At 49.7% G+C, this 24,008-nt stretch overlaps 1 protein-coding gene across 1 annotated transcript; it reads left to right on the top strand.

Annotated features, from left to right (window-relative positions):
- Window positions 1-245: 245 nt before the first annotated feature.
- Window positions 246-23,325, top strand: LOC135248709 (probable G-protein coupled receptor 139). The gene is made up of 2 exons (XM_064323578.1): window positions 246-1,215; window positions 20,039-23,325. Exons 1-2 carry the CDS (start codon window positions 1,080-1,082, stop codon window positions 20,986-20,988), a joined length of 1,086 nt encoding a protein of 361 aa, XP_064179648.1. The 5' UTR covers window positions 246-1,079; the 3' UTR covers window positions 20,989-23,325.
- The last annotated feature ends 683 nt before the right edge of the window (window positions 23,326-24,008 follow it).

The following is a 24,008-nucleotide window of genomic DNA, read 5'->3' as shown; positions in this document are numbered from 1 at the left end:
TCAAAACACACAACACTAATACAACATACCACACACACTCAAACCACAAAAATACACACACACTCACACACATCCACACAACACAACCACACCACTCATACACCCACACAAACACATTCACAAACACACAAATACACACACACATAAATGCACATGCACAAACACACAAATGCTGCACCTATGAAACATCTTTCCAAATGTGACTGCATAGAACTTGTGCGCTTGTCTCAAACGTTCCACTGCTCTCTCCTTCATTCTGTCGCTCTCTTCATCCCTCACTCATTCCCCTTTCTCCTTTCATCCATTTGTCCTTTTTGTCCCCCTTTTCGACTCCTTAAGTCACAGGTACAAACAGTTACATTGTATTTTCCCTTCCTGCTCTTTCTCTCTCTCCCCATCTCTCCCTCTTTCTCTCCCCCCTCTCTTTTATCCATATTCCAAAGCCTACATTTTTCTCTTCCTCTTTTTTCCTGGTTTTATCTCGTTTCTCCTCACTTGCTGGCACATTCGCCTTCCCTCTCTCTCATTTCCCCTCAGTCACACATCCAGACCCCCCCCCTTCTCCTTCTCTCCCCCTCTCCCTCTCCCCCTCTCTCTCTCTCTCTTTCTCTTTCTCTGTTGCTCATTCCCATTCTCACTCAGGGAGACATTCAGCATCCCTCTCCCTCCTGCCTTCAGCACCCTTACCTTGGAACCGTTCACCCCCAGGCACTTCTCTCTCTCTCTCTCTCCCTCTCTCTCTCTCTCTCTCTCTCAAGCACTCATTTGCCCTCTCTGCTTCCCTCTCTCTCACACACACATACATTCAAATGCAGCGTTACCCTCTCCCTCTCCGCCTCCGTCTCTCTCTCCGTCTCCGCCGCTCTCTGGTTCCCTCCCGCTCTCTCCCTCTCCGCGCGCTCCATGCCAACTGACACCCAAGGACAGCGCACCCTCCCTCTCTCTCTCTCTCTCCGCCCGGCTCCCCGCGGCACCGGCACGTCGTCGCCCGCCTCGCCTGAAGGAGCTGGAAGAGGACGAGGAAGAGGAGGAAGAGGAGGAAGAGGAGGAAGAGGACGAAGCAGCGGGGACCCGTAACCATGGAGCACAGCCACATCTTCACCTCTCTGCCCCCCAACAGCAGCGTGTGGAGCCCCAGCCAGCCCCTCCAGGGCTGTCCCCTTGGCCCCCTGCCCGTCATCTACTACAGCACCCTGCTCTGCCTCGGCCTGCCCGGTAAGGGGGTACCTGTGTGTGTGTGTGTTTGTGTGTGTGCATGTATAGGTGGTGGTGTTGTGTGTGTGTGCGGTTGTGTGTTGTGTGTGCTTGTGTATAGGTGAGTGTTGTGTGTGTTGTGTGTGTATAGGTGAGTGTGTGTGTTGTGTGTGTGTGGTGTGTGATGTGTGTGTATTGTGTGATGTGTGGTGGTGTGTTGTGTGTGTGTGTGTGTGTGTGTATTGTGTGTGTGATGTGTGTGTGTGTGTGATGTTAGGTGTGGTGTGTGTTGTGTGTTTGTGACTTTATGTGTGTGTGTGTGTGTGTGTGTGTGAGTTTGTGTGTGTTTGTGTGTACTATATATGTGTGTGTGTGTGTGTGATTGCGTTTGTGTGATTTTATATGTACATGCATGTGCATTTATATGTCTGTGTGTGTATGTGTGGGTCTGTAAGTGAATGTGTAATTTGTGTGTGTGTTTGTGTGTGTGTAAATGTGTGCTCTTCATGTTTGTGTGTGTGTGTGTGTGTGCATTTGTGCGTGTTTAGATGTGTGTGTGTTCATGTGTGCGTGTGTGTGTATAGCTGTGTGTGTGTGTGTGTGTGTGTGTATGGGTGTGTGTGTGTGTGTGTGCGCGTGTGTGTATAGATGTGTGTGTGTGTGTGTATAGCTCTGTGTGTGTGTGTGCATGTGTGTGCATGTATAGCTCTGTGTGTGTGTGTGCATGTGTGTGCATGTATAGATGTGTGTGTATATGTGTGTGTGTGTGTGCATATGTGTATATAGATGTGTGTGTGTGTGCATGTGTGTGTGTATAGCTGTGTGTGTGTGTGTGTGCATATGAGTGCATGGTTATTATGGCCTGTTGCTGTGCTGTTGCTGTGCTCTGGCTGCAAAGCGGCGGTTTAGTTAGCCATTAGCCGCGGGTGAGCGCTCCACTTTCCACATTGACCCGGCGGCGGCTGTGACCGCGCATGTTTGATGGCCAGGCCGGCTGTGCCGGGGTCACCGGAGCGTCCGCCCGCTCGTCCCGTTCACAGGTGGCTCTGCGCTCCTTCAGTTCTCTCTCTCAACCCCCCCCCCCCCCGCCCCACCCCACTCCCCGGGTGTCCTCTCCCCTTCGTCTTCCTCCGACGGGACGAAGAGGCCCGGGTCCTCGGGGCTGTTCGAGGGGATTAAAGTGGAGGGTGACTGATGCGAGGGACGGGCGGCGGGCTGACAAACGCAGACGTGATGAGCGATGATCTGTTCCGACGCGGCTCTTGATCTGAGAGACCAGAGTTCAGGACGACTGTGAAATGGGCTCTGCGTGGCCTGATCAAAGGGCAAAGCAGGATATGAAAGAGGTGAAAGACGCTGTTAATGATATAATAAATACATAATTATAAAAAAATATGAATATAATGTACAGTAATTATACAGTAAACCCAGTGTTTGCGAAGTTCAATCTTTCATATATGTAACATACATGCAAAGGATGCAATACCTGAAAACATGATGTATAATACATATGATAAATAATATTATCAATATATATAATATAAGTAACATATTAAATACTGTATGAAATATATTGAATATTAGGTAAAATGTAGTATTGGAAATATGTAAAATATGCAGTTTAATCTGTATTTGAAATATAGCGGCAGTATACTGTATACATGTGTATATATATACATATATATGAATATATATATATATAAATATATATATAATATACTTAAAACATATGTGTTTGTCTGAGTGTGTGCACATGTGAAATATACCGTGAAGGACATTTATGAAACACACATGAAGCGTGTGGGATGGGAGAAAGACAAGCATAATATTCGTGTGAAAGATGCAGTGCCACTGCATAATGAATGTGAAAGCTGTTGTTTAATATATGCACGGGGCAGCTTAATATCTGTGAAAGACAAAACACACAGAAGACAGCTGAACTGCAGACTGTGAGAGATACGTGTGAACTATCCAGCGCCGTATGTGGAACACGCAGTGTTGGATTAACGCAGCGCAGAATGTAACAGAATGACGATCGCTGCACGTGTCGAAAGTAGCGGTCCGGACGGCCGCTAGAGGACGTGGTCACGATTTAGGGCGTCCGTGGACGGGTACGGGTGTGGGACGTCGTGCCGAGAGTGCGATTCAGACCGTCGCTGGGGACAGAAGCTTGTCCCGGGACGCGGGTGAAGGAGAGGCATCTGACAGGTTCGTGAGCGCAGCGTGTGCTAAGTCGTAGCGCGCAGGACGCCGGCAGAGACCCGGCGGTGGGAGACCAACACGCCACGGCAAAGCCGCGCAGACCGTGTGAGGTTCGCTCCCGGGATGCCTGTCGGCGGGGCAACCGGGCGAACCAACCGCCAAACCGATGCTGGGTCGCTCTGAACGCACCCACGCTTTATTCCCTGGAGTTTTAACGTGTTTTTAAAGAAATGTTTGATGCAGAAAAGAGCCCTGATTCGTGCTCGGGGTCGGGGCGTACGAGGCGAGCGATGGGGGTGTAATTGAGCGGCGGGGTTCTGCCTGCGGCGGTTAAAAATCACACCCCATGAGGCCATTTGCTTCGCTGTTGCCCCGGAGCGATGAATTTAGGAGGTGGGGGGGGGGGTGCGTGTTTAGTCTCTGACCCGCAGCCTTGCCACCGATCTGGGGCACTGCACGGGATTTTAGCTCTATGCTATGTCCCCTGGGGAGGGACGATGGCATCTCTATTCTCTCCCTCTCCCTCTCTCTCTCTCTCTCTCTCTCTCTCTCCTCCTCTCTCTCCCCCTCCCTTGAAGGGTGAAGACTCCCCGGGTCTCCCCACTGCCTCTCTCTCCCTCTTTCTCCTCTACCTCCCCCCCTTTTTCCATTTCTGTCACTCCGTCTTCCTTCTCTTTATCTGTGTGTTCTTCCACACGCTCGCAAATCACACGCGCAGACTGATTTGGGGTAAATAGACCTGTAGAACCATTATTCCTTTCTGTCGGTCTGGGGTGCAGGGTGGCGAGTTGAATGTCCCCGGGAATGAACAATAGCCTCTCTCACTCTGTTTCTTTTTTCTCTCCCTCTCTTTCGGTCTCGCTCGCTCTCCCTCTTCCTATCTTTCGGTCTCCCTCTATCTCTCTCTCCCTCTCTCTCTCTCTCTTTCTCTTTCTCTGTCTCTCTCTCTCTCTCTCTCTCTCTCTGTGACCTGACATCTTAGACATGCTCAAAAAGCCGGGGCAATTTCATACCACCAGGAGGGAAGTCAAATTAACCCTGAGCGAAAGAGAGGGAGAAAGACGGAGAGGAGGAGGAGGAGGAGGAGGGAGGGGGGCGATTACCAACGCCGAGCCCGTTAAAGTGGTGCGGGTGCGCCGGAGACAGCGACAACCTCTCAGACCCACACCGGAGCCTTAATCAGTCCGGCTGGCACGCGGAACCCCCCCCCGGGTACGGCACCCGCTGGGCTGGAGCAGGGGAGCAGCTGTGGCCCGCAGCCATGAAGCAGGACACGCTCACAATTCCTCCTGTCCTTTACAGGGGCGCTGGGGGGGGGGGTGGCAGTGAGAGGAGGGGGGGCTGGGGGATCACATTCAGGAGTAGCTTAAATTTCTAATATCTGGGTCGGGGGGGGGGGGGGGAGTGAAGACGGCCACCTACTGCTAACCGCTTACCACTAACGCCAGCCTACCCCCCCCCCCACAAAACTCTGATTCTTGCCATTTTCCAGACAGCGTGGAAGAGGCAGCTGCACATGTGCGTGTGTGTTTGTTTTTCTGTAGTCACAGAGAAGGTCACCGATACATATTAATTAGTGTTGTGCGAAGGCAGTGAATTGGTGGAGTGACGTTGTCCAACACTTGTGAAGGAGGTGCAATCACACCTATTGATTTGCAGTGTGGGGGGGGTGGAGGCTGGGGGGGGGGGGTGGTGGTTGGAGGTGGGGGTCTCATCGCTGTCAGTGAAGAGGGGGGTGTCGGGGGAAATCTTGGGGATTAGAGGGAGGGCTCTGTGCTTTAAAGACTCATCGATTCTTATGGGCTGTCAGGAGGGAAAGATGAGCAGGAGCAGGATCTGGCTCTGGTCTGTGTCTCTGTGAATATCCTGAGGCTGTGCTTGTTATGGGGAGGGGGGCAGGGGAGGTGGGTTTGGGCCTGTTGGTCAATGTTGATCATTCTTTCATCATTTTTTCACCGAGGTAAATTTTGTTTATCGATTTTTATCCTGTTTACCCATTTTGAATGTTCTGTTGTACTCATAAGTTCATCTCGTCACTGCAGCACCCTCCAGCAGATCTAGAGAGAGTTCTAGAGAGACTTCTCAAGAAAGTTCTGATGACCGTTCTACAGGGTGTCCTGGAGAGAGTTCTAGAGAGAGTATTTGACAGAGTTCTGGAGAGTTTTGGAGTGAGTTCCAGAGAGAGTTCTGAAGACAGTTCTAAAGAGAGTTCTGGAAACAGTCATAAAGAGAGTTCTGGAGAGAGTTCTAGAGAGTTCCGTAGAGAGTTCCAGAGAGTTCTGGAGAGAGTTTGGTTGTGTTGTTTGTGACTCTCTGTAAGACCATCTGAGCTGTACAGTCATTACAGTGGAGAACTAGACTAGTTGTTGATTTGGTTAAGGCCGAAAGCATGCCTCCCCTGAACACTGCAGTGACACAACGGCCAATTGAACATCACGCTTTTAGGGCTTTTAGACACAGTCAGGATCACACATCAGACTTCAGGGTGCTTCATTACTCCATGAAGTAGTGATTTATACCAGGGATCACCCACAGGCAACGCATTAATTTTTTTTTTTTTTTTTCCAAGAGCACCCAGTTGTATTTGTAGACTCATTCCAGTTCTGCAATGTCCTCTATCAGTTCAGCACCAGCACACATTTAGTCCAAAGCGAAAACTCTTCACTCTTCAATCAATCAAATTTTATTTATATAGCACTGTTTCCTACAAGTGAGTGGAATTCTAAGTGCTTAACTCCAGCTATTGGAATATACTGCAATTTATTGAAATGAAATATATTGCTAATATATACTGAAATACATATGGGTAAATACACTGCAAATACACAGTGCTGCAATAATATGTCTATACATACAGTACATATATATATATATATATATATATATATATATATATATATATATATATATTATATAATGAGCTCCATAATGTTTGGACTAAAGACATATTTTTTCTTGATTTGTACTCCACAATTTTGATTGTATCAAATCACATTGGGTAAATACATTCAGAATAACACTTTATACATAGCCCCCCATTTTATGTTTGGTACATATTAATGTTATGTATGTATGATAGGAGCCATGTTTTGTACTTTGGCAATCTTGCATGCATGACTTCTTGAGTCTTGAGCATTGATCACCAGTCTAGTATCTCTGATGGTGCTCTGCCAGGCCTGTACTGCAGCCATCTTCAGCTCTTGCTTATTTTAGGACACATTTGCCTTAAGTTTTCTCTTCTGGAGAGAGCACAGGTTAACTAATCAGCCCAGGTGCTTAAAGGTGTGTTCCTCTCCGCAGTTCGAGACCGAGAGCCGCGTAGCACATACCGAGAGAGTTTTAGAGGTTTGTTTTTGTTTCTGTGCATGAAAGATGAAGACAGAAACTGGCAGCTGAAAAGTTGGCCAGCGGATCTCAGTGGTGAGCTGAAAAGCAGTCGCAGAGTTTTACTTTCTTTTGTCTTTATTATTTTAGATCGTTGTTTTAGTTTATCGTTGTCACCCGGAACCCAGGAGCTGGGAAGGGTGAAGGTGTTTATTTGATTTTGTGCTGGTGTGGGTGCACGTTCTCTTCCTCTCACCCCTCTCTCTCTCTTTCTCTCTCTCTCCATGCGGCAAACGAAGGTCCACTCCCAGAACTGCCGCATCTGCCACCCAGGGGTGTGCAGAACTCTGTAGGCTCTTTCAGATACTTCTTAGCAAACCAGGTCATCCTGTTGTTGTGGCTAATGAGTGTAGCCTCTGTATTTCTGCCATCTGAGGACAATAATCACCGACACATCCACGCCGGCCTCCTGAAGAGCGTTTCTGATCTGTCGGACAGGCGTTTGGGGGGTTTTCTTCATCGTGGTGAGAATTCTTCAGCCATCAGTAAGTTCTTACTTGATCTACCAGGCCCGCTGTGATTACTGAGCTCACCAGTGCTCTCTTTCTTCTTAATGATGTTCCGAACAGACGATTTTGGTAAACCCGAGGTTTGCCTTACGTCTCTGATGGGCCTGATTGGCTCTACTCATGAAGTTGCTGCAGTCATTCTGCTCGCACGTGATTGGCCAGAGGCTTTCTGAACTTGAAACACAATCACTTCTTTAATAATGAACAAAGAAAAAAACCCAATTGGTTTAAGTGGAAAAAAGCTCACTGGTCCCTTTGTTGTAGTCAAATAGTTTTCTGCAGCCTTGTCTCTTTCATTATAATTATTGAATTTAAAGGGCATGCTGGCACTCTAAGTATTAATATGTTGTATTAGGTATAATTGAGCTGCAGCTGCTGATGGATGGTGGTTAGTAAATTTGGTGAGCTGGTTAATCAGGAGAAATTGGTTTAGTAGCATTATCAGACAGAAGCCGAGTCCTCTGCTTCCCAGTTTATCGATCACTATTGCTCTCTGGAGTGACCGGGCCACACCTCACTAGTGAATTAATTATTACTTCATCCACAGTAGAATCGTGTGGGTGTGCATGCGCATGTGTTTGTGTGTGTTTGCACACGTTTGGGTCTGTGTGTGTGTGTGTGCACGCGCTTGTGAGTGCGTGTGTGTGAACGCAAGTAGTGTGTGTATGTGCATGTGTGTGTTTGTGTGTGAGTGTGTACGCATGAGTGCGTGTGTCTGTACGTGTGAGTGTGTGTCTCTGTGTGTAAGTGTGAGTGTGTGTGTCAGTGTGCCTGTGTGCGTGTCAGCATGCGGGCGTGAGTTTGTGTGGTTGGGGGCTCTGGGGATTATTGACTTGTTGAGTGACTAATTGAGTTGTCAGCAGCACTGCTTTCTGCACTTACATGTCTGTGTGTAGCCGGGTGTGGGACCCCCCAGCACTGCCTCCTGTCACATGCTGTTACACTGCTAATGACTCCAACATTGTATGGGGGGGGTTAGGGTTAGGGTGGGGGGGGGGGGGGGGGGGGGTAAGAAAGTACTGATAAAAAGTTTTCTCTAATAATGCTTTTTGTGCTGAAAATGACAGCAGCCAAAATTGCTAGCAGTATGAAAACTTTAAACTCTTAATTTCTCAACTCTTAATCTCAGGAAATACTCTGAGATTAAATCTCCCACAACACAGGACAGTGTGCAGTGTTAGTCCCTTAGTGAGACCAAACGTTATCTGTTTAGAGTTAAATGAACACTGTTAGAGTTGAATTAACACTGGACATTTTACTGTGTACAGATTAAAAAGGCATGGTCCAATTAACATAAAATACACTATGCTGACCTGTTTGAAGAGTTCAGTCTGTTTGTTCACCAGCTGTAAATGGTCGCTCTAAATGCATAATTGCCTGCTCTTTGCCATTCTGTTCCTTCTGCTTTTTGTTTAGCGGTTATTTATTTATTTATATATTATAATCATATTTTTCTTTCCTGGTGATTTCTTGCAGAGAAATCGCGCAGCAGCGTTAACAGGGGTAAGCGCCGAGAGAACGCGGGGTAATTGCGGTGTCACGGCTCAGATGCCGGTCGCTTGATTTATTTTGCCCGCACTCCCCGTTTCTCGAGCGTGGAAGCAGCGCGCTCTGCGGCGGTTCTAAATTCAAAGCGGCTTGACGCCGCGCGCGCGCGCTGTGCCTGCGCTGGATCTCGGCTAGTTCGTCGCGCAACCCCTAATTAACGGTCAATGGAACTTGCGTCTTCAAAGAGTCTGACATCAAACGGGTGGGTTTTGATGGTTTTTACTCCACGGGGAAGCGTTTCTTTGGTGACGCCTTTGTAAACCGGCAGTGCGGCGGGAATTGTATGCCATGTCTATGTTTGCAGGTTTACGTTTGTAATTACAGCAAAAACAAAAAAAGCATTAGGACTCTTTCATTATGATAATTAGTTCATATAATTGATGCAGGGTGGCCCATTGACTGGCTGGCTAACTCGTTGACACACTCATGATAATGCAGTAGCCTAGTGGTTCTCTCACTCTCTCTCTCCCCATCCCTTTCTTTCTCATCATCCCTCTCTCATTCTGTGTGTCTGAAATTAATTTCAGTGGCTTCATTGACAGGATAACCTGAGCAGAATTGCCAAAGCATATACAAAGTATGTAAAGTATGAAACATAAAAATGTAACTGTCATATTGACATTTCCATTTCTCTCTCAATCTGTTTCATTTTCAGTTTAGTTCAATTCTCAATCTGATTTAATTTGAATCTCCAGATTGTGTGCCTTGCTCTCTCACACACTATTTCTTTATCTCCCATCTGCAGTCTGGGACCCGCATGCACCCTTCAGATATTCAGGTTACTTACATGAAGACTGATTTACTGGGAAACACAGCCTCTATGTCTCAGTTTTGGCCTCAATATCAAAGCGTGAATGCCTGAAAACAAGCTATTTCGCGTTTGCTGTCAACACCCCGCAGTGTGGCATATCTCTGTTTCACAGGTCAGCTCAGCAGTGTGCGTTTGCATGGGTATGAGTGTGTGCTGGAGGAAGATGTACATTAATGGTCCTAAATCTATTCATCTCCTCCGCACATTAAAATCTACATCCACTGACACACACACACACAGACACACCCATACACGCACGCACATGCCCGTACACACATGCACACACGCGCGAACACACACACACACTCATGCACGCACACACATGCTCACACACACACATGCACGTCTACACATACACACACATACACGCACGCACACATACAGACACACACAGACAAAACACATAAAAGTGCACACACACAGAGAAAACACAAAAGTACACACACACACACACACACACACACACACAGAAGGTGTGTGTTCACTCTGGTCTCTCTGTCTCCGTTCTGTGCTGTCTGCCTGTGTCGTTTTCAGGACGGTGCTGTTCTGCCCCCTCCCCTGTGGAGATGTCCAGGTCAGAGCTTAACGAGGACGAGGCCAGCGTCCCCAGCACAAAGGCCACGTTTATTTAATCCGAATTCGGCACCGGCGTTAGCACCTGCCCCCAGCCCACAACGGGACCCCCCCCTTATGATCTGAATAAAGAGGGCGGCGTCCCATCACGGGCCCGCGTGGAGAGGGTGGGCAACGTGGGGGGGGGGGGCTGTCCGCTGGCTCTGCTGCTGAAAAGGCATAACAGCTGGCAGCTCAGGTGAAAAAGGGAAAGGGGGGTATGGCAGGTTTTGGCAGCGGGCCCAGGGGTGCCATGCTGCGTGCCACCCGAGGAGGGGGAATGTGACCTCGGAAGCTTGCGTCGCCGTGGGAACAGTGGTTTCAACGGCAGGGCTTGGGGAGCGGGCTTTGCCCTGCCAAACTTTCAGTGACGGAGGCTAATGCGCAGTCACAATGCCTCAAAGCACGCAGAGACGCACACACAGATGCATGCGCAGACGCACATGCAGATACATGCGCCGACGCATGCAGACGCACACTTATGCGCAGACGCACACTCATGCGCAGACACATGCGTAGACGCGTGCATAGACATAGATGCATGCACAGACATACATGCAGACGCATGCGCAGACACATCCACAGTCACAATTCGTGTAGATGCACGTGCAAACGTGTGCTGGCACATGCACAGTCACGATGCACGCAGACGCACACGCAGACACACATGCAGACGCAGACTCACACGCAGACACACATGCGCAGACACACACGCACATGCAGACGCAGACTCACACGCACATGCAGACGCAGACTCACGCGCAGGCGCACACGCAGGAGCGCACGGAATGCATTGACGCGAGCAGCACGTGACACGCTACCCCCACGCCTGAGAGGCAGACCACATTCCCAAACAGAACCTACATTGAGGACGCTACAGCACGGGCAGGACCACACCGCACAAGCAGAGCGCAGTACAGCACCGCAGCACACACGCACATGGGTGTTGAGAGAGAGAGGCAGATGAAAGAGAGACATGCTGCAGGTATCGCATACAGGAGTACTTCTCACCACGAGCCTGAACGAACCAGCACACATGCGCAGACGCACACGCAGACACACACGTAGGTGCACACGCAGTCACACTCACACCGACGCACACGCAGACACACATGCGCAGACGCACACGCAGACACACACGCACATGCAGACGCATACTCACATGCACAGATGCACACGCAGACACACACACACATGCAGACGCAGACACACATGCGCAGACGCACACGCAGACACACACGCAGACGCACACGCAGACACACACGCACATGCAGACGCATACTCACGCGCAGGCGCAGCGGGAGGGAGACGGGCGTATGGAGATGGTGACGCGGGGGCTAATGCAGGCGTGTAACGACAGCTCCACTCACGGCCTGAGAGGCAGATCCAGCATTTCTCCCAAAACAGGAACCTAATTTAGAGGTGTGAGGCTCAGCAGCGGGGCAGGACCATCACCCGGGTCAGGCAAGCAGAGCCGCAGTGACAGCACCGAGCATGCAGGCGCGCGCGCGCGTGTGTGTGTGAGAGAGAGTGTGTGTCAAGATGTGTGTGTGTGTGTGAGAGAGAGAGCGTGTGTCTGCATGCGTGTGTGTGTGTATGTTCGTGCATGTGTTTGAGAGTGTATGTGTGTTTGTGAGTGTGTCACTCTCCGCTGTACGCTCTGGAACTTTTCGAACCACACGCACACATACGTGAATCTTTGGCGTCCCCGTCCCAATCAGGATCAGCGTAACCTGCCCCCCTTGGGCTCTCCCTCTCACCCCGCTAATCAAAAAGTGCCCAGCCCTCTCCTCCCCTCCGCCATTTCCCCCTACCCCGGAGACCGGGGCTGGCTGAGGCATGAGTCACCGCTGGGAGGCCGCTCCGTCATTTGCGAGCTGATTGTCGAGTGTTGTGAAGTGTGATCTTCCCGAGCGCCCAGCCGCTAAATCAATCCGTCCCTGTGATTACCGCCAGGGTGAGGTGGCCGCGGGGAAGAGGACCACACTTTGTCAGGCGGTGACACCGCGCAGCGCTCTCAAGTACCGCCAAGTCTGTGTCTCATGCGTCCGTTGACGCGGGACAGCGCACCCCGCCACAATGGCGGGAAGCCTGTGTTTTTGTTGGAACGTACAATGAGACAAGTGCGGTCAGGTCTGTGTCTTCTTGGCGGGATTTTTGAGACCAGACAGCACTCACAGTAGCTTGTGACAAGTCTATGTCTTACCGGTATGGTTGCTAAGACAGGACAGTAGTTTCAGGGTGAGGTCAAGTCCACGATTGTTGAGACATGACCGTACTCACAAGTGGTGATAAGTCTGGGTCTTGTTGATACATTGGATGAGGCGGGAAAGTACTTGCTAGTCTTTTTCTTGTCAGTGAGTGTTTGTTGAGGGACTTTTGGCCTTGCAGCTCAGAGCTGCGGTATTTGCACAGCTAGAAGGCTTATTGTTTATTTATTTATTGTTTCCACACAGATTCTCTGGCCTGGTTCTGACTTTGAATTTTAATGCCATTCCTCTGCAGCTGAAGTGTGAAATTCAATCAATAACGCTCAGGTTTCATGGACATTGCCTTGCCATTTCAACATTGGGATGACCTACTTCAGATCTCAAATCACAAAACTAATTTTCAAAGATGAATGAAATTGGGTGAACGGCATTAGCATATTTTCTATTTGATGTATCAGATAACCTTTTTGTGATATGAAAAATAAAACACTTAATTGTTGTCAAGACATGCAAGTCAGAAGTCCCATAGCTTTAACATATGGGGATAGCTACCCATCCGTTATCTATACCCGCTATCAGCCCCACAAGCAGTATCATATACAGTATACAGTATATATTTTATACCATTTGAATTGGATCCAGCGTATCTTCCAGGAATCGTCCACGTTCAAAATTATTATTGATTTGAGTATCTGTTGAATACGAATTTGGATCAATTCGGGTACTCAAGCCAAAATGTGTTATTGACCAAAGCGTACTAATTGGGCTGGAGCTTCATGTCAGCAAGACATCCTCTGTGCCCCAGTCCCCCCCTCCCAAAAAAAACGTACCCCACTGCCACTCACACTTGTAGAGCGTGTCCCTGCTAGTGATGTGAACCTGGCCTTCACCTGATTCCCCATCCTGCTGCCACTTACACCCCCCCCCCCAAATTCCCTTATTGTTTGGATTCCCAGGTGATATTATAGATAGCAAAGTGATTTCACAGAAAACAGAAAACCGGAGTGGGTTTGGGGGGGGGGGTGTCAGGAGAGAGGGGGGGGGGTTAGGTGGAATGAGAAGGTGAAAATGAAGAAGGGTGGCAGCATTAACGAGAAGGGTTGAAAGATAAGGATAAAGCGAGACGAGAGTAAACTGGGTGCAAAAGAAAAGGAGAGATGGAAAGATGGAGAGATGAGAGAGGAAAGGGTGGGAGTGAGAAACAGCAGAAGAGATGGGAGAAGGGATGTTAGAAGCATTCAGAAGGTGCAGGAGGGCTTACACTGCAAAACAAGGCCAAAACGAGTATTTTAGACTTAGTTTCAGTCATCTAACATTTCTATTACTTGTTAAATAAGACAAAGTGGAAGCCAATGAGGTGAGACAGTTTTACTCAGTTCAAGGTTTGCCAATAGGGTAAGACAATTTCACTTGTCATGCAAAAAGTAAATGAAAAACAAGCTATTCTCTACTTGAAAATAGAAAAAAAGAGTGATTTTTAAGCGTCATTACAGGACTAAAACACTGCAGGGGGACACGGGTGGGGGTGGGTGGGGTGGGCGTTTGCAGAAAGGAGTCCTGCTGGAGATCTCGGGCCAGAACTGCAGGGCTGCAGCGAGGATTAGTGTGGAGTTTAATGGACAGGCCGGCTCTTGTGAAGGTTTATGCCGGGCTTAATGGACAGAGCCGCTGGCTCAGAGTTCTGCCAACACACCTGGAGCCAGCAAAGAGAAGGAGAGAAATCGCTGAATGTGTGCCCTGGGATGTGTGTGTGCGTGTGTGTGTGTGTGTGCGTGCGTGTATGCGTGTGTGTGTGTGTGTGTATGCGTGTGTGTGTTGGTGTGGTGTTGCGTGTGTGTGTGTGGTGTGGTGTGTGTGTGGTGTGTGTGCGTGCGTGCGTGTGTGTGTGTGTGTGTGTGTGGTGGTGTGTGTGTGGTGTGTGTGTGTGTGTGTGTGTGTGGTGTGTGTGTGTGTGTGTGTGGTGCGTGTATGCGTGGTGTGTGTGTGGTGTGTGTGTGTGTGTGTGTGTGTGTGTGTGTGTGTGGTGTGTGTGTGTGTGTGTGTGTGTGTGTGTTGTGTGTGTGTGTATGCATGTGTGTGTGTGTGTGTGTGTGTGTGTGTATGTGGGCATGTGTGAGTACTGCAGATGCGCAGATGCGTTTTGATTGTGCCTGCTCACACACTGCATGTCCGGCCTGACGCTCGTGTGTCTTTGGCGACTGCCTGGTAAAGGCGTTTTGGGTGAATGGGCTGTTAGAGCAGAGGCTCCTGGTGAAAACCGTCTGCAGCAGGAGGGATGATACAAGCCTGCTGACTGCAGCACCAACAGCATCTCAGCTTTCCTCACTGTTTTACCCATCCCCCAGCTAATCACTCCCTCTCTCACTCCCTCAGTGACTTTCTCACTCTGTCACTCCTCTCGCTCCCTCACCTTCTCTCACTCCCTCAGTGACTTTCTCACTCTCTCTCTCCCTCTCTTGCTCCATCTCTCTCTTATTCTCCCTCTCTCACTCCTTCTCTCTATCCCTCCCTCCAGCTCACAGATTCCTATATTGCTTGGTCCCTGGCCTGTCAGACTGTGCTTCTGCTCTGTGCCAGAATGTCTAAGATCCTGAGGCTAAGCCCCCCGAGAGAGAGAGAGACACAGAGAGACAGAGAGACAGAGAAAGAGAGAGAGAGAGAGAGAGACACAGAGAGACACAGAGAGACAGAGAGACAGAGAGACAGAGAGACAGAGAGACAGAGAGACAGAGAGAGACAGAGAGACAGAGAGACAGAGAGACAGAGAGACAGAGAGACAGAGAGACAGAGAGACAGAGAGACAGAGAGAGAGAGAGACAGAGAGACACAGAGAGACAGAGAGAGAGAGAGAGACACAGAGACACAGAGAAACAGAGAAAGAGAGAGAGAGAGAGAGAGAGAGAGAGAGAGAGACACAGAGACAGAGAGAGAGAGAGACACAGAGACACACAGAGACAGAGAAAGAGAGAGAGAGACACAGAGAGACAGAGAAAGAGAGAGAGAGAGCGCCCTGGACCACAGCCGGGCCAAGAGAGAGGCCCATATAGCAGGAGGAGGTCATCTCGCCCACCCAAAAAATGTCACTGCACAGCAATGAATGGTGACATTGTTACTCATAGAACCACTGCCCCGTCATCCAGACCTCACCTCCAGCTTTAAAACTGATTTTATTTCTTTTGGCTGGGATGATTTCTACAGAGGTCGATACCCATACCATTTGGAAAAATGTCCCACGATGACCTCTCTTGATGAATTTCCCAGTACAGACAGCACTAAGGCTATGCCAGTTCCCAGAATCCACTGGGCTCCTCCAAAATTTACAAGACTGAGTGCGTTTCACTCGAGAGGCACACTGTTATGAGGATAGGCAAAAGATGTCTACTCAGCTCAGACTCAGCAACAGAAGAGTAAAAGGTGATTTAACTGAGGACTTCACATTCATGAAAGGGATTAATGATATGGGTTTTTTTCAGGTTGTGTGCTTTCTTTTTTCTTAAACACTTTATTTATAGAGATTTTTCCATTTATCAGACAAGACATTAACATAAGGTATTATCTCGAGGTACAAATATGTACAGAAAAATAAGGAATACTGGGAAGAAACAAAAACAAAACCAACAACTACAACCGAAACAGACAGATCACAAAAAAAATAAAAAAACAAAACACAAAAAAAAACATGTATCTTAGCCTACATTCAGGCTAAGACAGGGCGAGTGACATGTAGTTTAGTCTTTGATGTTAGAGACATAGTTCAGGCTAAGACAGATTGAGTGACATCTTGCTTAGCCTGTGATGTTAGAGACATAGTTCAGGCTAATACAGGCTTACCAACACGAAGCTTAGCCCACAATGTTAGAGGTATAGTTCAGGCTAAGACAGGGTGAGTGACATGTAGCTTAGCCTGTGATGTTAGAGACATAGTTCAGGCTAAGACAGGGTGAGTGACATGTAGCTTAGCCTGTGATGTTAGAGACATAGTTCAGGCTAAGACAGGGTGAGTGACATGTAGCTTAGCCTGTGATTTTAGAGACATAGTTCAGGCTAAGACAGGGTGAGTGACATGTAGCTTAGCCTTTGATGCTAGAGGTATAGTTCAGTCTAAGACAGGGTGAGTGACATGTAGCTTAGCCTGTGATTTTAGAGACATAGTTCAGGCTAAGACAGGGTGAGTGACATGTAGCTTAGCCTTTGATGCTAGAGGTATAGTTCAGTCTAAGACAGGGTGAGTGACATGTAGCTTAGCCTGTGATGTTAGAGACATAGTTCAGGCTAAGACAGGGTGAGTGACATGTAGCTTAGCCTGTGATGTTAGAGACATAGTTCAGGCTAAGACAGGGTGAGTGACATCTTGCTTAGCCTGTGATGTTAGAGGTATAGTTCAGGCTAAGACAGGGTGAGTGACATGTATCTTAGCCTATGATGTTAGAGACATAGTTTAGGCTAATACAGGTTGAGTGACATCTTGCTTAGCCTGTGATGTTAGAGACATAGTTCAGGCTAATACAGGCTTACCAACATGAAGCTTAACCCACAATGTTAGAGGTGTAGTTCAGGCTAAGACAGGGTGAGTGACATGTAGCTTAGCCCATAATGTTAGAGACACAGTTCAGGCTAAGACAGAGTTAGTGACATGTAGCTTAGCCCACAATGTTAGAGACATAGTTTAGGCTAAGACAGAGTTAGTGACATGTAGCTTAGCCTGTGATGTTAGAGACATAGTTCAGGCTAAGACAGGGTGAGTGACATGTAGCTTAGCCTGTGATGTTAGAGGCATAGTTCAGGCTAAGACAGAGTTAGTTACGTGTAGCTTAGCCTGTGATGTTAGAGGTATAGTTCAGGCTAAGACAGAGTTAGTGACATGTAGCTTAGCCCAGAATGTTAGAGGTATAGTTCAGGCTAAGACAGAGTTAGTGATGTGTTGCTTAGCCTGTGATGTTAGAGGTATAGTCCAGGCTAAGACAGAGTTAGTGACGTGTAGCTTAGCCTGTGATGTTAGAGGTATAGTTCAGGCTAAGACTGAGTTAGTTACATGTAGCTTAGCCTGAGATGTTAGAGGTATAGTTCAGGCTAAAACAGAGTTAGTGACATGTAGCTTAGCCCACAATGTTAGAGACATAGTTCAGTCTAAGACAGGGTGAGTGACGTGTAGCTTAGCCTGTGATGTTAGAGGCATAGTTCAGGCTAAGACAGAGTTAGTTACATGTAGCTTAGCCTGTGCTGTTAGAGGCATAGTTCAGGCTAAGACAGAGTTAGCGACGTGTAGCTCAGCCCACAGAGGGTGAGTGATGATAAAATGTCTGGGCTCCGAGTGCAGGGTGTCCCTGATCTCGACAGAGACACGCTCGGCGAGTGCGGGCCCTGCCAAATCTGCTCGGGAGCACTGGAGCCCAGCGGGACGAGACGAGCGCGGCTCCCCGGGGAACGGGCTGTCCGCCCCGGCTGGGGATTAATGGGCGCAGGTGGCACCGTGGGCGCCGCGGGCCGAGAGGAGCGTGACTGTCGCGGGATGGGGGGCAGGGACGCGCTTTATTACACAATCTCACGCTTGCGTGAAAACGCCACTCAGGGCAGAAGTTGCTGGCCGTGCAAAAACTGAAGGGGAGAATGAAGGACATTTCCTCTCTTGCTATTTTTTCCTCTTTTCCTTCCTCTTTCTTCCAATCTGTTGCTTTTCAGCTGTCTTGCTGTGTACGCTAGATACACCTGCCACTAATAGTTGCTCTCTTTCTCTCCCTCTCTCTCTTTCTGTCCCTTACCTTTTCTCAGATTCACTTATAAGACACAATGTCTTCGAAGGCAGGTCCTGCTGGAAACTGGCATGTTTGTAGCAACAGGGTGTCCTCGAACCGCCCCGCTAAATTGAAACCCAATTAGTGCCTCCAGCAAGCGATGGGAACACAGTGCTGTAGGAGGTGTGGCATTTCAGAAAACGCAGTTACCGAAAGACCCCCCCGCCCCCTCCCCCCCCCCGGTGTGAATCTCAACCAGAAGGGCAATTATGTTCCTTAATTATGCCCTGGGCAAGCGCTGAAATAGGCTCGGACACATGGGTCACTATGTTCATCCCGTTATCGACTGAATGAATAATCAAGTCCCCTGCCTTTCGGTGTTTGGTTCCGCAGAGGAAGAGAGCTGAGGCCTCAGCCAGCCCCCCTAATTAAAAAAAAAAACAGCATGATACTTTTGCGTTGGAGTTTTGGGGTTTTGTATCAGGATTTTCCTTTTCATAATGTATTTGTTTACACCTCAGATTTGCTGCCATTGATTGCTTTTTAATGCTCGTGTTACTGAAAGCAGGTTAGCCAATAAACGGAGCTGCACTCCAAGACCCGGTAATATAATACAACCTCGTTCTGTTCGGTTATGTTCTGTTCTGTTTGACCATCTGCCCAATTGGATGGACACTGTCTGGCTGTCTCAACGTCTGCCCGACTGGTTAGACACTGTTAGGCTGTCTCACCGTCTGCCCGACTGGTTAGACACAGTCAGGCTGTCTCAACATCTGCCCGACTGGTTAGACACTGTTAGGCTGTCTCACCATCTGCCCGACTGGTTAGACACTGTTAGGCTGTCTCAACATCTGCCCGACTGGTTAGACACTGTTAGGCTGTCTCACTGTCCGCCTGACTGGTTAGACACTGTTAGGCTGTCTCATCGTCTGCCCGACTGGTTAGACACTGTTAGGCTGTCTCATCGTCTGCCCGACTGGTTAGACACTGTCTGGCTGTCTCATCGTCTGCCCGACTTGGTTAGACACTGCCGGGTCCTTGGAGAACAACATAGGAAGCTATCAGTACATCAGTATATCACATAGGCTAACAAGCCATAGCACGCTAAGAGCCTCTGTTTCTGTCAAACAGGTCCCTGGGGGCACATTGTTGGGGGGACATTTGCTGGAATCACACTTCATCCCCTCCCCCCTCGCCAACACCCCCGGCTGGGGTGTGCAGTGCAACACTTGTCGTGATGATTCATATAACCCTGTTCTGTTTTGTTCTCTTGTGTAGATGCGCGTGCACATGCATATAGGTGCGGGTGCAGGTGCAATAGACACTGTATGTGTACGTGTGGGTGCGTAAAGTTTTATATGTGTAAAATCTATGCGTGGGCTCGTGTATGTTCCTGCATGCATGCGTGTGTATGTGAGCACGTGCATATGTGTGTGTGTGTGTTTTTGTGTTTATGTGTGCTTTTATGTTTGTATGTGTGTGCTTCTGTGTTTTTGTATGGTTTTGTGTGTATATGCGCTTTTCTGTTTTTGTGCGTCTGTGTGTGTGTGTGTGTGTCTGAGAGAGAGAGAGAGCACGCTATCTTCTCTGGTGCTGCACCCATTTCTCTGGTGTGCTCATCCTGTCTGTGTGAAGCACGTTTTCAGCGTCACACGTTATCTAAGCTGTGTGACTCACCTCTCACCTCTCTCTCTCTCCCCCTCGCTTTCCCCACACCCCTCCTTTTTCACATCTTCTCCCCTTCCAATCCTTCTCTCCGTTTTTTTTTTCTCTCCACTCCCTGCCTCATCTCGTCTCTCATCCCTCGCCCCTCCTGTCCCCCCCTCTCTCCCCCAGCCAACATCTTGACGGTCATTATCCTGTCCCAGCTGGTGTCGCGGCGTCAGAAGTCCTCCTACAACTATCTCCTGGCGCTGGCGGCCGCCGACATCCTGGTGCTCTTCCTCATCGTCTTCGTGGACTTCCTGCTGGAGGACTTCATCCTGGGCGCCCAGTTGCCCCCCTCCCTCAACAAGGCGGTGCAGGTGCTGGAGTTCTCCTCCATCCACACCTCCATCTGGATCACCGTGCCGCTCACCGTGGACCGCTACATCGCCGTCTGCCACCCGCTGCGCTACCACACCGTGTCCTACCCGGCCCGCACCCGCCGCGTCATCCTGGCCGTCTACCTGGGCTGCCTGCTCACTAGCGCCCCCTTCTACTGGTGGCCGGACCTGTGGCAGGGGCTGCCGGGCGGCGGGGGCAGCCTGGGGCAGCAGGTGCTGGTGTGGGCGCACTGCGCCACCGTCTACCTGGTGCCGTGCTCCATCTTCTTCGCCCTCAACTCGGTGATCGTGCACAAGCTGCGGCGGCGCAGCTGCTTCCGCCTGCGCGGCTACTCCACGGGCAAGACCACCGCCATCCTGCTGGCCATCACCTCCGTGTTCGCCGTGCTGTGGGCGCCGCGCATGGTGATGATCGTCTACCACCTGTACGCCGCGCCGCCCGCCGCGCCCGGCCCCGCCCGCCTGCTCCACCTGGTCAACGACGTGGCCAACATGCTGGCGCTGCTCAACACCGGCATCAACTTCTTCCTGTACTGCTTCATCAGCAAGCGCTTCCGGGGCATGGCGGCCACCATGCTCAAGGCCTTCTTCCGCTGCCAGAAGCAGCCCGCGCCCTTCTACGCCAGCCACAACTTCTCCATCACCAGCAGCCCCTGGATCTCGCCCGCCAACTCCCACTGCATCAAGATGTTCGTCTACCAGTACGACCGGAACGGGAAGCCCGTCTGCATCTCCTCCTGAGGCCTGGCCGCCCGGTCCGTCGGCCGATTCGCTCCACGCCCAGCCCCGCCAACCCCTCTGTCGGCTCGCGTTGCGTCGCCGTGGCGACCATATTGTCCCTCGTCTTCTTCCTCTTGCCCGTTGTCCTTCAGTTCCGGTGCGTGGGCTGAGAGAGATGGATGAGGAACACCCTCCTGGTGTGAGGGGGATTGAGGAGAGGCCCCTGATTGGCCTTTCCCCGCACCATGTGACTGAGGTGGGGCCTTGTGCTGGGAGGGGGCATGTCTCTCTGGCTCCATGTTTCTCCTCGACAGCTTTGTGAAGCTCTCTGAATCTGTGAAGCTCCAAAGCTCCGAATCACTGGAGCTCTAAAGCTCTGAATCTTTAAAGCTCTGAAGTGCAATAGCCCTGAACCGGAAGCTCAGACGATCTGAATCTCTGAATCTCTGAAGCTCAAAAGGTCTGAAATCGGAAGCTCGAAAGCTCCGAATCTTTGAACCTCCGACGCTCTGCGCACAGCCACGTTCCTGACTGACAGGCACGCGTTGCCGGGGTGACGTGAGCACCCGTAGTCTCAGCAGAGGCTTTTCTGTTATTGTTCGACCAGCAACTCATGCCAAGAACTTTTCCATCTCAGAGGTGCAAAAAAAAAAATAGTGAATAATATATATATAAATATATAAATTAATAAGGGATGGACAGGTGCCTGTACTGACTATTGGGTATGGGGGCGATTGTTTGGCCTCCACACACAGAATGTAATTGCGATGTTTGGGATCCCAACCCAGTGCCGTGCACATTGAGGAACGGGCTGAGTGGGGGGGGCAAGCGTGCCAATGCTACTGGTGTTCACTTTTCAGATTTTTGTATTTCGTTTTCTAGTATGTACTCGTGCGTGAAGCCTTGTGGTCCTTGTGAGCGTGATGTCACAAAACCCAGCACCGTGGCCCTTTAAAAAAAACAAAAAAAAAGTACTTCCCCTGGTGCTGGGCGGCATCGCAGCGTTTTAGAGTAAGGTCCCCCCCCCCCTCTCTTGGGGTGTGTTCCAACTCCTGACTTACCCGCCTCGTACCCGGGCCCAAAACAAGGAGGTGCTTCTGCCCGCTAGGTCTCGTCTTCAAAGCAACAGACAAAAAATTAGCTAAAATAATTAAGGGGGCCCAGCGTCTGGCGGGAGTCCCCACGGCCGGCCCACCGCGGCCCTCGTCCGCGCCGCGGCCGGTAACGGCGGCCATGTTTCCCAGGGGTGCACCGTGGACGCCAGAGCCCTGCGCCTGGGGGGGCCTGGGGCCCTGGGGGCCTGGGGGCCTGGGGGCCTGATGGGTCGTAGGTGACCGGCTCTTTGATGCGAGCCCTTCATCTCCCAGGAGATGTTCCAGACGGCCCGCTTCGCGAGCCGATCGCTGCCGCCTGGGTTCGCACCGAACGCCCGCAATAACCGCCACGGACGCCTGGTCCGCTGGCCGGGGGCCGGGTGCCTCCTCTTCGCCGTAGAACACTAGATAGACTGTTAAATGTACTGTAAATGCAAAAAAAAAAATTTCATAAAATATCAACAAAACACAATAAAATGACATTTAAAAAAAACACACAAAAAAAACATCAGGTTAAGGTTTGCAAAGGTCACTTTCTTTATCAGTAAGTCTGTCACAGCTGACAACGTCGAGAGTCCTCTACAATTGGTTAATAATATGCAATTGAATATTCATAGACTTTACCAGTTGTTCTGACAATCTAATAATACTGTGTAATTTCTGCAGCTGAAAAGAATTTTAATGGTGTTAGTTTGCAACCCTCTACCTAAGGTGTTACATGAAAAGTTGAGATCATGTCAAAACAACCAAATAGACATAAAGTAGCAGTGTATGTGTGTGGCGGTGTGTGTATGTGCATTTGTTTGTTTGTTTGTTTCTGTGTCTGCCAAAGTGCACGTGCGTGTACCTGTGCACGTGAGCACGCACGCGAGCGTGAATGTGCACGTGTGAGCGAGCATGTGCACACAAGAGCCACTGTGCTCGGTGCTGATTTGGACTGACCATCTTTAGTCTGTTCCGGGAAAACCTCAGCCTCAGGCAGAAAACTCCCCTCAGACCCCTTAATCTTTCAGCTGTGTCACCCTAGCAGGAGACCAGACAGCGCATTTACACACACACGCACACACCCACACACACACCCACACACACACACACACACACACACACACAGGCACACACACACGCACACACACACACAGTAAAAGACAGTAAAAACTGGTAGCCCCAGTACAGAGGAGAGGAAGAAATGAGAAGGCAGGAGAGGGGGGGAAAAAGGAGGGAGGAGGTGAAGAATGGAGGTATAAGAGCCAGAAGAGAAATTGGTCTAGAGGGAAAGGGGGGGGAGGGGGGACGGGGTGGAGAGAATGACACTGGGTGAAGGAGAGAGAAAGAAAGAAAGAAAGATAACAGATAATAAATGTTTCAGCACATAGCACAGTGTTAATCCATTCAGTGACACCCAGGCACCAGGCCGTCACAGAAACCATGCCATGAGCCGGCATGTGAGAGAGAAAGAAAAAGAGAGGGGGAGAGAGACAGGAGAGAGGAACAGAGAGAGATGGAGAGAAAGAGAGAGAGGGGGAGAGAGGGACAGAGAGAGATGGAGAGATGGAGAGAAAGAGAGAGCGAGAAAGAAAAAGAGAGGGTGGCACTATTCCGCTATCGGGTGTGTGCCAGAGGTACACAGGGTGTTAGACACAGTAGAAGTTCCTCTCCTCTTGGCATTGACATGAGCATGAATATATTCAAGAAAACTAAGAATATAACCTGTCAAAACTAGCACCTTTCCATTTTACTCATTTTAATTTGTGTGCAGGTGGGGGGGGGGGGGAAAGACCCATGCATGTGCGGTAAAAGAAAATGTAATTTGAAGTTTCAGCTCTTCCACTTGCCCCTGAATATAAATGAATCAGGTGCGCTTCGGGCTCTTGACCTGTAGGTTAATATGCAGCGTGTGCATTGGGATGCAAAGCGCGACCCAGGCCGTGTTTGTGAGGGGTTGGCTTT

This window comes from Anguilla rostrata, chromosome 2 (genome assembly GCF_018555375.3).
Source record: "Anguilla rostrata isolate EN2019 chromosome 2, ASM1855537v3, whole genome shotgun sequence".
Classification (NCBI taxonomy): domain Eukaryota; kingdom Metazoa; phylum Chordata; class Actinopteri; order Anguilliformes; family Anguillidae; genus Anguilla; species Anguilla rostrata.
This window is presented reverse-complemented; position numbering and strand designations above follow the sequence as displayed.